The 15,727-nt window shown below is 36.3% G+C and overlaps 6 protein-coding genes across 6 annotated transcripts in view; 4 read left to right on the top strand and 2 right to left on the bottom strand.

Annotated features, from left to right (window-relative positions):
• On the top strand, window positions 7-3,472 carry LOC104761968 (phosphoinositide phospholipase C 5-like). The gene is made up of 8 exons (XM_010485168.1): window positions 7-531; window positions 615-811; window positions 900-1,035; window positions 1,138-1,344; window positions 1,429-1,655; window positions 2,498-2,615; window positions 2,701-2,940; window positions 3,057-3,472. The coding sequence occupies exons 1-8, from the start codon at window positions 205-207 to the stop codon at window positions 3,348-3,350; spliced, it is 1,746 nt and encodes a 581-aa protein (XP_010483470.1). The 5' UTR covers window positions 7-204; the 3' UTR covers window positions 3,351-3,472.
• Window positions 3,595-5,063, top strand: LOC104761967 (U-box domain-containing protein 4-like). Its single transcript, XM_010485167.1, has one exon. It carries the CDS (start codon window positions 3,866-3,868, stop codon window positions 4,916-4,918), a length of 1,053 nt encoding a protein of 350 aa, XP_010483469.1. The 5' UTR covers window positions 3,595-3,865; the 3' UTR covers window positions 4,919-5,063.
• LOC104761966 (phosphoinositide phospholipase C 1) lies at window positions 5,664-8,202 on the top strand. Its single transcript, XM_010485165.2, has 8 exons — window positions 5,664-6,155; window positions 6,236-6,432; window positions 6,527-6,662; window positions 6,741-6,917; window positions 6,991-7,317; window positions 7,408-7,563; window positions 7,662-7,748; window positions 7,843-8,202. Exons 1-8 carry the CDS (start codon window positions 5,847-5,849, stop codon window positions 8,140-8,142), a joined length of 1,689 nt encoding a protein of 562 aa, XP_010483467.1. The 5' UTR covers window positions 5,664-5,846; the 3' UTR covers window positions 8,143-8,202.
• LOC104761965 (gibberellin 2-beta-dioxygenase 8-like) lies at window positions 9,856-12,725 on the bottom strand. The gene is made up of 3 exons (XM_010485164.2): window positions 12,125-12,725; window positions 10,300-10,633; window positions 9,856-10,214 (listed from the first exon to the last, which is right to left on the bottom strand). The coding sequence occupies exons 1-3, from the start codon at window positions 12,598-12,600 to the stop codon at window positions 9,975-9,977; spliced, it is 1,050 nt and encodes a 349-aa protein (XP_010483466.1). The 5' UTR covers window positions 12,601-12,725; the 3' UTR covers window positions 9,856-9,974.
• On the top strand, window positions 13,514-14,154 carry LOC104761964 (protein PSY1-like). Its single transcript, XM_010485163.2, has 2 exons — window positions 13,514-13,764; window positions 13,847-14,154. The coding sequence occupies exons 1-2, from the start codon at window positions 13,677-13,679 to the stop codon at window positions 13,981-13,983; spliced, it is 225 nt and encodes a 74-aa protein (XP_010483465.1). The 5' UTR covers window positions 13,514-13,676; the 3' UTR covers window positions 13,984-14,154.
• LOC104761962 (selT-like protein) overlaps window positions 14,186-15,727 on the bottom strand; it is a 2,174-nt gene continuing 632 nt past the window's right edge. The window contains exons 2-4 of the mRNA XM_010485162.2: window positions 15,613-15,689; window positions 14,585-14,903; window positions 14,186-14,490 (exon numbers count right to left, since the gene is read on the bottom strand). Of these exons, the coding sequence (XP_010483464.1) occupies window positions 14,386-14,490; window positions 14,585-14,903; window positions 15,613-15,689 (501 nt within the window). The 3' untranslated portion in view covers window positions 14,186-14,385. The remainder of the gene's footprint in view (window positions 14,491-14,584; window positions 14,904-15,612; window positions 15,690-15,727) is intronic.

Here is a 15,727-nt window from a genome sequence, read left to right as displayed (position 1 = left end):
AAAAAAGAACGATTTATATTTGATTTATGAGTATGAAGATCATGCCAAATATGCAGGACTTGCTATTTAACTAAACTGCAGGAACTTTTTGAAGAGAATCCAGGAGCTGAAATATATAAATAGAGATTGGCTGGTGTGATTGTGAAGTATCTTGTCGCCTTTTCTTGAGCTGAGATTTTCATTTTGGGAATACAAAGACCTGGGATGAAGAAAGATATGGGGAGATACAAAATGGGTTTGTGTTTCAGTGACAAGCTCAGAATGAACAGAGGATCCCCACCCCCGGATGTAGTGACAGCGTTTGTAGAGTATACCGAGGGGAGAAACCACCTGACGGCAGAGCAGCTATGTCGGTTCTTGGTTGAGGTGCAAGGGGAGACTGAGGTGCCGATTTCAGATGCAGAGAAGATCATAGAAAGAATCACATGTGCAAGACATCATATTACTAAGTTTTTGAGGCATACGCTGAACCTTGATGATTTCTTCAGTTTCTTGTTGTCAGATGATATGAATCATCCAATTGATAGTAAGGTATTTTTCTGTCCTGACTACTGACGTCTTTCTTTTTCTTGCAACATGGAAATTTCAAATCTGTGAGCTTTTTGTTGATTCAGGTGCATCAAGACATGCAGTCTCCCTTGTCCCACTATTTCATTTACACAAGCCATAATTCGTATCTGACTGGGAATCAGATCAACAGTGAATGCAGTGATGTACCTCTCATTAAGGCATTAAAGAGAGGTGTTCGAGCTCTTGAACTTGATCTGTGGCCTAACTCTACTAAAGACGACATACTTGTTCTTCACGGCTGGTATGTTTTTGTGTTATGATTTATATTCCAAGATCTATAGGTCGAAATTTTGTCGAACAAAACAAAAGAGTATGTTTACTGCTTTTAGGGCATGGACACCTCCAGTGGATCTGATCAAATGCTTGAGATCTATTAAAGATCATGCCTTTTCTGCATCTGCATACCCTGTGATATTGACTTTGGAAGATCATTTGACCCCAGATCTTCAAGCCAAAGCAGCTGAGGTGCGTTCTTGATCTCACTGAGGAATCATTGCCGTATTTAGTTTCAGAAGTTCCTTGAAAATTTTGACAAAGTTTATACTTTCCTTTTATATATTGCTGCAGATGATGAAAGAGTTATTCAGGGATATGCTGTATTTTCCCGAGTCTGGCGGTTCAAAAGAGTTCCCTTCACCAGAAGATCTCAAGTATAGAGTTGTTGTATCTACAAAGCCTCCTAAACGGAACTGTGAAAAGGAGAAGGATTCTGAGTCAGATGTATCAGGAAAGGCGTCATCAGATGTTTCAATAGACCGAGTAGATGATGAGAAGGTACATATGCATTTCAAATATAGGAGTTTTGGTTTTCTCAGTGTCATCTTAAGTATCTCTCTTTGCGTGCAATGACTTGTGTAGACCGAGGAAGAAACAAGCGAGGCTAAAAATGAAGAGGTAGGATTTGATAAAGAATCAAGCAACTTGGATTTCGTCACCTACAGTCGCCTGATAGCTATTCCTTCTGGAAATGCTAAAAATGGATTGAAGGAAGCACTTACTATTGATAATGGTGGAGTTAGACGGCTGAGTTTGAGGGAGCAGAAGTTCAAGAAAGCCACTGAAATTTATGGAACTGAAGTCATGAAGTAAGTATAACCTGCTATCAAAAAGGAAACTAATTTTGAGCTAGTTACTTTGTTTCTTGCACTAAGCTCACTACAATCATAATCTAGATTCACACAGAAGAATCTANCCCAGATCTTCAAGCCAAAGCAGCTGAGGTGCGTTCTTGATCTCACTGAGGAATCATTGCCGTATTTAGTTTCAGAAGTTCCTTGAAAATTTTGACAAAGTTTATACTTTCCTTTTATATATTGCTGCAGATGATGAAAGAGTTATTCAGGGATATGCTGTATTTTCCCGAGTCTGGCGGTTCAAAAGAGTTCCCTTCACCAGAAGATCTCAAGTATAGAGTTGTTGTATCTACAAAGCCTCCTAAACGGAACTGTGAAAAGGAGAAGGATTCTGAGTCAGATGTATCAGGAAAGGCGTCATCAGATGTTTCAATAGACCGAGTAGATGATGAGAAGGTACATATGCATTTCAAATATAGGAGTTTTGGTTTTCTCAGTGTCATCTTAAGTATCTCTCTTTGCGTGCAATGACTTGTGTAGACCGAGGAAGAAACAAGCGAGGCTAAAAATGAAGAGGTAGGATTTGATAAAGAATCAAGCAACTTGGATTTCGTCACCTACAGTCGCCTGATAGCTATTCCTTCTGGAAATGCTAAAAATGGATTGAAGGAAGCACTTACTATTGATAATGGTGGAGTTAGACGGCTGAGTTTGAGGGAGCAGAAGTTCAAGAAAGCCACTGAAATTTATGGAACTGAAGTCATGAAGTAAGTATAACCTGCTATCAAAAAGGAAACTAATTTTGAGCTAGTTACTTTGTTTCTTGCACTAAGCTCACTACAATCATAATCTAGATTCACACAGAAGAATCTATTGAGGATATATCCAAAGGCAACACGAGTAAATTCCTCCAACTACAGGCCTTACAACGGTTGGATGTACGGAGCTCAAATGGTTGCTTTCAACATGCAGGTTTGCAGTTTCTCTCAGGCCTTTTTAACCATCTGACCATTTAAAGTCTCAACACACTAACACATCTTGGGTCTCAAATTTTCAGGGATATGGAAGAGCTCTGTGGATGATGCATGGTATGTTCAGAGGGAATGGTGGATGCGGGTACGTGAAAAAACCGGAGTTTATGATGAACAATGGTCTCGGTGGAGAAGTGTTTGACCCGAAAGCGAAATTACCTGTAAAGACAACTCTGAAAGTGAAAGTATACATGGGAAAAGGATGGGACTCATGTTTCCAACGAACTTGTTTCAACACTTGGTCTTCTCCTAACTTCTACACAAGGGTAAGCAACCTGTAGTTGGTAATAAACCTAGTTAGTACATAGTTGACTCTTTATTATGGCTCTGTTTATTTTTTAATCTCTAATTCATGTGGATTGCACTGTATATGTGAAAGCAGGTGGGGATAACAGGAGTAAGAGCTGATAAGGTAATGAAGAAAACAAAAAAAGAAGACAACACTTGGGAGCCTTTCTGGAACGAGGAGTTTGAATTTCAGCTAACAGCACCCGAACTCGCCTTGCTCAGAATTGAAGTGCACGACTACAACATGCCAGAGAAAGATGATTTCTCAGGACAGACATGTTTGCCTGTGACAGAGCTGAGACAGGGCATACGTTCTGTTCCATTGTATGATCGCAAAGGCGAGAGACTAGTTTCAGTTACACTTCTCATGCGGTTTCAGTTCGTTTAAAAACAAAGCTTCCTTCCTTGTTATTATCATCCAGAGAGTTTGTACTTTTGTAGTTTAGGGGCTTCAACAAATCAATGATCAACTATAGATAGATATAAAAGCTTCTTCTACATTGCTCACAATTTTTAGTGTTGACTTTTCACTTAACCTTTTTAAAGTGTTTTTTTTTTTTTTGTATTTTTAATTAATACTTTCCTTTTCAGCCACCAAATCGGATTGAGAGCTAAAAGATAATGTGCTGAAAACTTTCTTTGTTATTCTGCATATGGAAAACGGACAAAATTGAAATTTGTATACACTGTTGTGTTGACTTAATGAATTGGTCTTTTTTGACAACAGACTTGTTTATTTGACTTATAGAATAACACTGAAACTTTAATCATCGTATTGGTGCAAATCATTATTATCCCAGGTTCTCTCTTTCTCTGCAACTGCATCCTCCTCTCACACATAAATAACAAACCCTGAGTCCACTTTTTTAATATGCACTACTGAGTCTCAGAATCTCGTAGCAAATGGAGAATCATCACAACAGCTGTTTCACCTACTTGGACGATTCCTCTGCTTTCAGCGATTGTAACAGCGACAGATCCGGAGAGTTTCAAACAACTTCATCCGAGAGCCAACGAAGACGACTCTTTCTCTCTTGCACCATTGACAACTCCTCCAACGATTTGATCAGATACCTAGTAACGCATCTCGAGTCATCATCAGCCTCTTCGATAGAAGAACAGAAGCAAGCTGCTATGGAGATTAGAATCTTATCAAAGAACAAAGCAGAGAACCGTATCAAACTCGCTAAAGCAGGTGCGATCGAACCGTTGGTTTCTCTCATCTCTTCTTCGGATCCTCAGCTTCAAGAGTACGGAGTCACTGCGGTTTTGAATCTCTCACTCTGCGACGAGAACAAAGAGATGATTGTTTCTTCCGGTGCAATTAAACCGCTCGTTAACGCATTGAGATTAGGAACACCGACGAGTAAAGAGAACGCTGCTTGTGCTCTGCTACGGTTATCTCAGTCGGAGGATAGCAACAAAACCGCCATCGGAAGATCCGGTGCGATTCCTCTGCTCGTGAACCTTCTAGAAACTGGCGGGTTCAGAGCCAAGAAAGACGCGTCGACGGCGTTGTACTCTTTGTGTTCGACGAAGGAGAACAAACTCAGAGCAGTGGAGTCTGGGGTTATGAAGCCGTTGGTCGAGTTGATGGCGGATTTTGAATCGGAGATGGTTGATAAATCAGCGTTTGTTATGAACCTGTTGATGTCGGAACCGGAATCTAAACCGGCGGTGGTGGAGGAAGGAGGTGTCCCGGTGCTTGTGGAGATTGTTGAAGCGGGAACGCAAAGACAGAAGGAGATGGCTGCGTCGATATTGTTGCAGCTCTGTGAGGAGAGTGTTGTGTATCGAACCATGGTGGCTCGTGAAGGTTCTGTTCCTCCGCTCGTGGCTTTATCTCAGAGTAGGAGTAGTTCGAGTCGTGTTAAGCTAAAGGCTGAGGCTTTGATTGAGCTTCTTCGGCAACCTAGACAACAACAACAACTACGAGAACAAGACTTTGAGAGATAAACACTTATTATTATATATCTGGGCTTTTAAATAATGGGCCTTTATATAACACATTTCGCATACCTTTTATGGGCCTTGAGCATTTTTTTCATTTAAATTTTGTAAAAATACAGAGAGTCATGCAAAATTTGGATACTTTTTCATACTTAAATTGGCAGAAATAAATAACAAACATAAAAAATGTTTTGTGATTAGGTCGATGTCTTTTACATGAAAGTTCGGCGGAATTCAGATAATCCGGTAGAACTGCAACAACAACAAAAGCAATAGATTCTTCGACCAAAATAATCATTATGGAGAATAAAACAGCAAATGCAAGACCAAAAAAAAACAAAAAGAAAAAGAAAAGACAATAGAAATCACATGTTGAAACAGTGAGCTACGATCAACATCAAACATTTAATAGTTATTGACAAAAAAAAATTCAATAATATTGACAATAAATAGATTATCTGTGTTGACAATTACATTATGTGAGCCCAAAATAAAGTAGTAAAAAAAAACAACAATATGAGCTGTTTCACATAACAATGAAAATGATTAGCTAATCAAATGACAAAAGAAAACTCTTGATTTTTTCCTTACAGTGACACGCGTCCACCAGTTTCTCATCTAATTCGGTTATACACTTCACCACGTTTTTTTAATTCACGTTTGCGTCAACGGTTCTGCTCTTAGTCAACGGTTCTGTTTGGTTATTTAATACAAGCTTTAAATTCGGACAGCCGACACATCATTCCCATTTCTCATTTTTTACTATTTTTGTACTTGAAGAAAAAATTCATAGATACTAGATATTATAATGGTTCGTTGAGATATAAATTTGTTTCACAAACAACCACAACAACATATCATACCTCTCTCTGTTTCCTTTTCTCTCTCTCTCTCTCACTCTTGCTTATCTTTAACCAAAAGAAAAGAAAAGAAGATGAAGAAAGAGTCATTCAAAGTGTGTTTCTGTTGTGTAAGAAGCTTTAAGGTGAAATCAAGTGAGCCACCTGAAGAAATCAAGAACCTTTTCCATGAGTACTCCAAAGACGAAAGGATGTCTGCTGATGAGTTGCTCAGGTTCGTTATCCAAGTTCAAGGTGAGAAACACGCTGACATAAGCTACGTCAAGGATATATTCCACTTGCTCAAACATCACGGCGTTTTCCATCCTCGTGGACTTCATCTTGAAGGCTTCTACCGTTATCTCCTTAGTGATTTTAACTCTCCATTGCCTCCGACCCGCGAGGTACTAAATTTAGGATATAAGTAAGATCTGTTTACTTTGAGAGGTAGTTTTTGTTAATGGGATTCAATTTGGTTTTTCAGGTTTGGCAAGATATGAATCTGCCTTTGTCGCATTACTTTTTGTACACGGGACATAACTCTTACTTGACTGGGAATCAGCTGAACAGTGATAGCAGCATCGTTCCCATTGTGGAAGCTCTGAGAAAAGGAGTTCGTGTAATTGAGCTTGATTTATGGCCTAGCTCTTCTGGAAAAGAAGCTGAAGTTCGTCACGGCGGGTTTGAATCTTACCATTTTAAACCCTTCTTGGATTATCACTCAGTACTTTAGGTATTTTTCTTGATTTCTTTTTGTTTCTTCTAATGGTTTCAGAACCTTAACGAGTGTTGAAGATCTGCAGAAATGTCTTGACGCTGTTAAGGAGAACGCGTTTGTAGTGTCTGATTATCCTGTTGTGCTTACCTTAGAGGACCATTTGCCTCCAAATCTTCAGAAGAAAGTCGCTAAGGTAAGATTCTGATAAATTCATTGAATCTTGTTCAGAAGTACACTGAGTTTGATTGATTAATGGTGAAAATGTTTGTAGATGGTGTGTAAGACATTTGGAGAATCATTGTTTCAATGTACCGACGAATATGTAGAGCGTTTCCCTTCACCAGAATCACTCAAGAAAAAGATTTTGATCTCAACAAAGCCACCTAAAGAGTATCTTCAGACCCAAGTCTCTCAAGGTTCAACAACTGATGTCTCCGTTAGAGCTAAAGTAAGAAACCAAAACAGAGTTAAAGTAATTGTTACTGTTTCTTGATGTTTTTAATAGTTTTGTGTTGTGCCAGAAAATTGCAGATGCAGAAGAACAGGTTCATGAAGATGATGAGGAGAGTGTAGCTGTCGAATACAGAGACTTAATCTCGATTCACGCTGGGAACCGCAAAGGAGGAATGAAGAACTGCTTGAATGGAGATCCTAAACGAGTCATACGGCTAAGCATGAGCGAGCAGTGGCTTGATACTCTGGCTAAAACCCGTGGACCCGATTTGGTAAAGTTTACGCAGCGGAATCTTCTGAGGATATTTCCCAAGACTACACGATTCGACTCATCAAACTATGATCCTATCATTGGATGGATTCATGGTGCTCAAATGGTTGCCTTCAATATGCAAGTAATAGTTTTAACACTATCCTCTCTACAATAATAAGCAGAGTCTTTCAATAGTAAACACCAACTATATACTTGTTTTGTGCAAATACAGAGTCAAGGGAGGTTTTTGTGGATGATGCAAGGGATGTTTAAAGCCAACGGTGGATGTGGCTATGTGAAAAAGCCTGATGTTTTGCTCACCAATGGTCCTGGAGGTGAAATATTTGACCCTTGTAGTCAAAATCTTCCAATCAAGACAACTCTGAAGGTCTTGTTTTTATTTTCTCAGTTTCTGTTTCCATACGTTTCTTGAAGAACAGGAAGACATCTTTAGCTTTTTGTATGTGGTGTATTGTATGAGTGTAGGTGAAGATCTACACTGGAGAAGGATGGAATATGGATTTTCCTCTACATCACTTTGATCGATACTCTCCTCCCGATTTCTACGCAAAGGCAAGTGTCCGATGCATATACAGAACATGGTTTAATAGGAGTCTTGTGTTTCACGTCAAATGACATGACTCACATTGAGTTGTTTGTCTTTCAGGTGGGCATCGCAGGGGTTCCTTTGGACACAGCAAGTTACAGAACAGAAGTAGATACAGATGAATGGTTTCCAATTTGGGACAAGGAGTTCGAATTCCCATTGCGTGTTCCTGAGTTAGCGCTTCTGTGTATTACAGTCAAAGACTACGACAGTAACACTAAGAACGATTTCGCTGGCCAGATATGTCTTCCGTTGTCTGAGGTCAGGCCTGGTGTTCGAGCCGTCCGGCTCCATGATCGTGCCGGAGAGGTCTACAAGCATGTGAGACTGCTCATGCGGTTTGTCCTGGAGCCTCTTTAGTCGCTTCGTGGATGATGTTCATTTATCACTCGTTTCAATAAGTGTCGGTACACATTTTCATACTAAGCCACACGATAATAAGATATGAAAGAAAAAGAAAAAAAAGAATTAACTACTACAAGCAAAATTATACAATATTTTTATGAAAAAATATTGTTTAATTTATTGTCCACTAACCACTAATGTCAATTTGCTTAATTATGGCAAATCACACTAACGCAAAATTTCATTACGGCAGAATTCACACTATGATACTAAAGCAAACCTGCTTCATAATAGCAATTATCACTAAAGCAAAATTGTTATATTATAATGCCACAACACAATTTTAAAATATTGGTCGTTGAAATATCACTATCAGAATAGTAGTAGATGGATCGTCGTCATTGTGGTGCAAATTCTCAAAGAGTGATTTTAATATTTTTAACAAACGATATAGATGTTGTGGATTGAATTTGCTCTCTACCGATCTTTTTGAAGGTAAATGCTATCCACAACATCTATACTTATTATTAAGTTCTCTGATATCATCAGGCTATCAGGTCCCGGGCAGCCATAAATGATTTGAGACTGGAAGACAAAAAATTAGGCTGACGACGTATATTATTATGTGGCCTTTTAATAAAAAAAGATGTAGCTTTCTTTGTTTGAGTCTAAATAGATAGACGGACTTCTTTTTGGGTAAATATATCTCATTAATGGACATTAACAGTAAAGTTTTAGAAAATTTGGGCATATGGTTGGGTCTGTGAACTTTTGTGATGTTCTTGTAGTAGGCTGCCGAAGTACGTAACCTGTGACTAAATAAGTAAAAGTTATGATGGTTCCGTTGCTTTATATATCATTTCATACTAGCTTAAGTATCCAAAAAAGGTTAATTTTTTCCTGCGATTTTATAGTTTTGCGTTTGGTTTGGTAGATGTTTATGCAAAACCTGATTAGGTACACATGACCATGCAATTTGTATTATCAAAAAAATATGGGACATTTTTAAGAATATACTAAATTTTAAAAGAAATTTGAAAATTACACTTAATATTATAGTTATTAGAAAACTACACATTTTGAAATAAAAATGGATAGAAATACCCTTATTAATAAACAATTTTAACAATTAAATAAAAGCAATAAAAACTTAATTTATATTTAAAAATAATTCAACTTTAAAAATAAATTACTTTTAAAAATTGTTAAATTCGGAATAAATTATTTAATAAATAAAAATTATAACGAAAACGTATTTATTGAATTTTAAATAATGATTACATGAATCATTTTGATAAAAAAGAATTTTAAATATTTTTGTTGATATTATTTAAAAATTCAAGATTATACAATTTAGAATATATATATATATATATATATCAATGTTTTAGACTTATTTTAATCAATTTTGATTTATATATAATATCGACTTTTTGAACAATTGTTTTGTTTTTGACTTCTGTTGACTTAATTATGTTCGTCGTTCACTTATATTAAAACTGTTGACTTATGTTATGGCTAGTGGATTTTTATAACATAGTTCACTAAGTCAACCGAAGTTTAAGGTATTTATTCAAAAAATATTCACCTGTGTCACTACATTATAAAAAGATTAATTGTAGCCAAAAACTATTATTATAACCAATCGACCCGAACAAATCCAAATTTGCTGAAAGATTAATTCCTATAAAACTATAGTAAACCAAAATACGAATCAAGCAATCCCAATTCTCTAGCTAGTTCAATTGCACTACATGATATGATAACAAGATGAGACAACGTTACAAACTTGGTTTGAGTTTTAATATTTAGAGCTTGTAAACAATATACTCAATTTTGCGACACGATCAATTAAAGAATGGAGAATTTGGACTGAACCTAGGAAGGCCGATCTTGGTTCCAAGAGACTGAACATCAGCTTGAACTTGAGCTTCAAACTCCGAGTACGTGAATGGCTTATAGTTTGATGACTTTATCCCACAATCTCTCTTTGGGAACACAAAATAACACACTGAGTGTCTCTCTGTCTCCCTATTCTTCTTTTTCACTCTATGCGTCACACTCTTGTACTCATCATCGCTTATCGCCTGTATATATTTAGTTTCGTATTACATCAATCAAATGACAAAATAATTGAACCATGCAAACTCATGATGAATACACTGTATTTACCTGCATCATATCTCCAAGATTGACGATGAGAGTATTAGCAACAGGCTTTACACAAAACCATTCTTCACCCTTCATGATCTCAAGCCCACCAGTTTCATCTTCTTTTAATATTGAGATAACTGAACTGTCCGTGTGGACTTCCATTCCTAGAGCTTCTCCGGCTGCTTTGTCGGACCTCCAGGGATACCGGTATACCCGTATGAGCCCTGTTGATTCCGATAAGTATTCTGATCTCCGGTTACCAGATAATTCTAGGTTCAGTGTTTGTGCTATATCTTCGAACAAGGACACAGCAATCCTAGTTATGTGCCTTCCATATTCCTCTATCAGCACTCTGCATACTCACAAACAATCAAAACCAGGTTAGATAACCAATGAACTAAAAAAAATGGTGAATTCGCAATAAATTGTAAATTGGGTTCGGTTCAAATTACCTTTTGTTAAGTTAAAAAAATAAAATACAAAAAGCATCATCTTATCTTATACTCCCTCCGTTTCATTATATGTTTTAGAGTATTATTTTTGTTTCAAAATATAAGTTGTTTTCAACTTTTTTTATGTAACTTTTAAACTAATTTAATATTTAATTATTATTTATATTATGCAGTCTTGTTTATGATTTGTTGAACTTTTAAAAAGTAAACAATTCTTAATATACATGTTTTTAGTTAAAACATCTTATATTTTAAAACGAAAAAGTATAATAAAATAAAGTTCTAATTTACAAGGTCTAAGAAGTTGTCATGTGGCACTCTCTTATTACAACATGTGTCATTTTATTTTTAATATTTTAGTGTATTCTTTTCAATTGATTTTCTATGACATAAATTATATTATTTATTACGACATGTGTTATTTTCTGTTTAATATTTTAGTATATTTTTCAATAGACTTTATGTGACATACATTATATTACTTATATTTATATTTAAAACAAAATATAACTTGATATTATACATTATAAGATGTTCAATTTATTTTTAATCTGTGTAGCATACTGTCTAAAATAATGATTTTCTCTTTTATTGTTTTACTTTAATAGAAATAATTCTCATGATATGATTATTACATTATTTTACAATTTGATTCTAATTAAAACAAACTAAAGTATATTTAAATATATATGATAAGAGATATTTATAAATTCTTTTGCTTGGGACTCATATCATATATTATTAGTTATAGTAACTATTTATCTTTGAAAAAATAATAAATGTATTTATTTATGATGAAAATGCATAGTATCCAAACGATGAAAAGTAAACATCTCGTCAATCAAAACGCCATGCACGTGTCAATACTACATTTGTCGTCGACTCTATAGTTTTTATTTTTTTATCTTTCGTCATCTTTAGTCTAAAGACTCTAAACTAATGGTTTATGTATACCATGTCTAGCTAGCATTAGCATCGGATCCTAGCTGGAAATGCTAGGAGTGGTGACATTCATTTGAGGGTTGACGACTATGCCATCTAACTCGTATACAACTCTACGGTCTACACACCCTCATACATAATATAATTAACTATCATCTCCAGTCTCCACTAGTCTTCACAAAATATATGATCGCATCAAAATAATTAAACACAAAATGTAATATGAACAATTCACCGAAATTTATTATCTTTTGTTATGCCGTATAAGTCCATATAACTTTTGTCCTATAGTACAGTCCATCTGCTCACTAGCTAGCTACAGTGCTACACTACCTATATTTTAAATATTGAGGATCTTAACGTTGATTGATTGGCAAATTAGTTAATTACGAAAATCATTAATTATTATTAAGCAATAAGGAAAACGAAAAAACGACGACGTATGTTACCTGAAAGACTCAAGTTTTGGATTGTGATCATCATCACAAGATATAAAGGTTGGAAGCTTCGAGAGAGGAACGTTGAAACCTTCGAGCATGTGTACGTTGGAAGCTTGACTTCCTCTCTTCAGTGCATCTCCCGATGGATTCAGAGCCGGTGTTCCCCAAAAATACGATAACGGAGACTTAACGGTGGCGAACAATTCCCGTTTTGTCTCAAACGGCAGGCTCAGCAACAAGCCCGAGATTTCTTGAAGCCGTGACGTTAACGCCAACGGTACTCCGTGATTCACTAGACGGAATATTCCCCACTCCTTGCATGCCTCTCTCAGTATATCCTTGTCCAAACGCTCCAAATCGATAACCGGGATTTGGATATCCTCGTCCTGGACAAGAACAGGTTCAACCTCCTCCACCGTTGCTAGAGGATCTCCGTCGCTGATTACACGTCGGAAAGCAGGCGGATATGACTCACTGATGCTCATCGTCCGATGATATTCTCAAGTTTTCTCTCCCTCTTTCTCTTTAGATCTCTATCTTTTTTCTTTCTGACAAAAAAACTATAAAATTACTTTAAAACAAATGAATAGTTTGATGTGTATCTAATATCTATAGGTGCATTTAGTTACAGTTGATAAGTCAATTTAAAGTATAAAAGCTGGAATATTATATAGATTTATATCTATATATTTTTCAGCATTTCCTTATAATATAATATTCCTTAAAAGACTTGAAGACATTTGACTCACCTGTCACGGATTTATGTCTGTAACACAAATAAGGCATAGATTCTGTATAAACGAATAGACCAAGTTGCATGCGAAATGGGTATGTGTGTGTACCATTTAATCTTTACTTGTCGGCCCATCACTCGTAAAGTTCCAATACTTTTTCTAAATTAAACAAAACATGTTAACATTTATCAATTTGACGACAGTATTATATATGTTTACGTATAACCATTATACAGATCCAATATGGGTTTCTAAAAGGAGCCCAATAGGATCCATGGGAAATACACATTATATGGTATGACGAGAAGCTGTTCGAGAAGAACCCATAAGAAATAAAAGAGCCACANAAAAAAAAAAAAAAAAAAAAAAAAGTCAACAAGAAAGGTTTGGAGGTAGTGGGAGAGTTATATTGGTAACATCGTAAAATTTGGTAAATAAGCGTTGACACAGTCCCAATCTTGTGCAGCCACACTTCCACTTGCTTGGCACTGATGTGACATACGTGGCACCACGCTTTGCACACGTCATCTCCCACTCCCACCTTTATCTTTGACACGTGTCTTCATCTACATGGTCTTCTCGTCTTCTTCTTTTACCCCCTTTTCCATCTCTGCTTACTTTTTTTTTTTTTTGCCCTTTCTAAGTGTAACGTATATATATATTGATTGAGATTTGACTTGAGATGTAAAAATCAGTTTGGATAAACACAACTAAACACACAGTTGTCGTTTCTTTGTAATAATAGACGACGTACACGACGAATCTGTAACAGAAGCCTTAAAAAAAAAAGTTATTTCCAAAGAAAAAGAATTATCAGACAGAGAGATATGAGTTTTGTAGTTCGTCTTGTTGTGTGTCTCTTATTGACGCTTACAATTACTACATCTTTAGCCCGTAACTCTGTCTCCATTTCAGGTTCGTATCTCTTCTTCTTGTTTCTTTCTTCCGGTTCAGTCTCAATTCTCTTATATCTGATTGATTTCGTTTGTTTTTTTAGGGTTTGAGAACACTGGATTCCAAAGAAGGCCGTTGACGGTGAACGTTGAGGATTACGGTGACCCTTCTGCGAATCCTAAACACAATCCCGGTGTTCCTCCGGCTAATACCGGCCAACGTGTTGCTGGTAGAGGCTGACCTTTACTTATCTCAGTCAGAAGAGCAGAACTCGTCTTCTTTGCATCTTTAGATTGTCTCTGATATGAAATTCTTAGTTTCTGCAACCTTAGTTTCTATCATTCTCTAATCTGTATATTTCATGTAAACTTTTCTCTCGTCTTTTATAGACCATTTCTTCATTTTCTTTTCTTCAAAAATGGATATGACTAATGCCTTATGATAGATATAAATAAGTAATAAACTCTTTAGTTAAACCAAGGTATGCTACATCAACAGACTTAAATGGGAAATATTGGAACATGATGTAACTCAAAAACATAAAAAACACTGTTGGCGTATGAGACTGTAACACCATCTCGTGCTAAAATAGTTTGTGGAACTTCACGGAAAGGTTCCACCTTTCTATCTTCTGATACTACTTCAGTAGCTACCTGCGAGTGTGCCTGGTCTTGTTAAGGTCTTGCCGATGAGATCTCTCAGCTCGATCTCTCCTGGAAATCTACCTTCTTTCAATTTAGAGAACACCTGTAAAAGAAGCACCAGATTGTACAAGTTACTATGACTGATAGAACTTAAAATATCTGGAAATCATCTTTGAGTTAAATTAGGAAGTACTAACCAGTTCCCCGTCGCAGTGAACTTCAAAGGCGCCTGAGCTTTGAAGGTAAGACTGCAGAAAGTTTCCGATAAGCCAAGTGGAAGCCATGGATCCAAATCTATTGGCCCTCAAGGAATGGAACCAAGCAGGTGGCTGCGCAATTCCAATCATGGGAAAGATACGATCACCTGCAACAATCATACCGATAACTCCCATTTGAGCAACCGGCACAACTTTAGCTAGAAGGCGCTTTGGTGCTGGTGGTGGATAATTTGCGAGAATCACATCTAAACCGGGGAAAGCCGTCTCTAACATCTTCCTCATGGTGACTGCAGTTCCCCTGCAGATTTAAAAATGGGAATGAGCACACATCCAAAATATACAGAACACTAGTCACCCTATTAAAAAGCTAGAGTTACTTATGCCTTTTGACGAGAAGTTCAAAAGGTATCATCAGCTTTTTAACATACAACATCCTAAAAGAATTTGTAAGTTACAAAATGTTACAGCTAAGAATCCAAAGAGTATTCAAAGAAGTCATGTCATTTAGCATTCGTATCTTAGAAACAAATCAGGGCTTTTCAGGTTTCATTACATCTAAGAAACATCCCCAATGATGTGGTTTAGGATTTAACTTCACATCTATATTTTCACATTGCAGCTATAATGAATCACATTATATTTTACAACATGAATAAGTCTTGAGAAGAAATAAAATAATAATAAGTGTAAAACAACAGTTATAGAGATGTAGCTACAGTTTGGGACAGGGTTGCAAAACCTTTAATAGTTTTATGGAATCAAGCAAAAGGCAAAAGATTGATTAAGAAGTTAATGTATCTGACTATAACGAAGCAATGACTCAAGCATGAAGAACCAGATATTTCTTATGCAGTGTCCAAATTATCTCAAGTTATCACTATGAGAATCTCACTTAAAAGCTACGTTCATAGGTTCTCTGAATACTAGAAACCCGAAGCTAAATTACAAGAAGGAACGTTGAACAATAAAATCGGATTTGCAAATCAAAGTAAGAAACTGGGAATTACTTGAAAGAACAGGAGACACAGAAGTTGATCTCAACAGTATGTCCATATCCAATTGCTCCTCCTAAGCCACTTGTCTTCTACAAAAAGACGAATCATACCAAAAAAAAAAAAAAAA

The sequence above is a fragment of the Camelina sativa genome, chromosome 18 (genome assembly GCF_000633955.1).
Source record: "Camelina sativa cultivar DH55 chromosome 18, Cs, whole genome shotgun sequence".
NCBI classification, from domain to species: Eukaryota; Viridiplantae; Streptophyta; class Magnoliopsida; order Brassicales; family Brassicaceae; genus Camelina; species Camelina sativa.
This window is presented reverse-complemented; position numbering and strand designations above follow the sequence as displayed.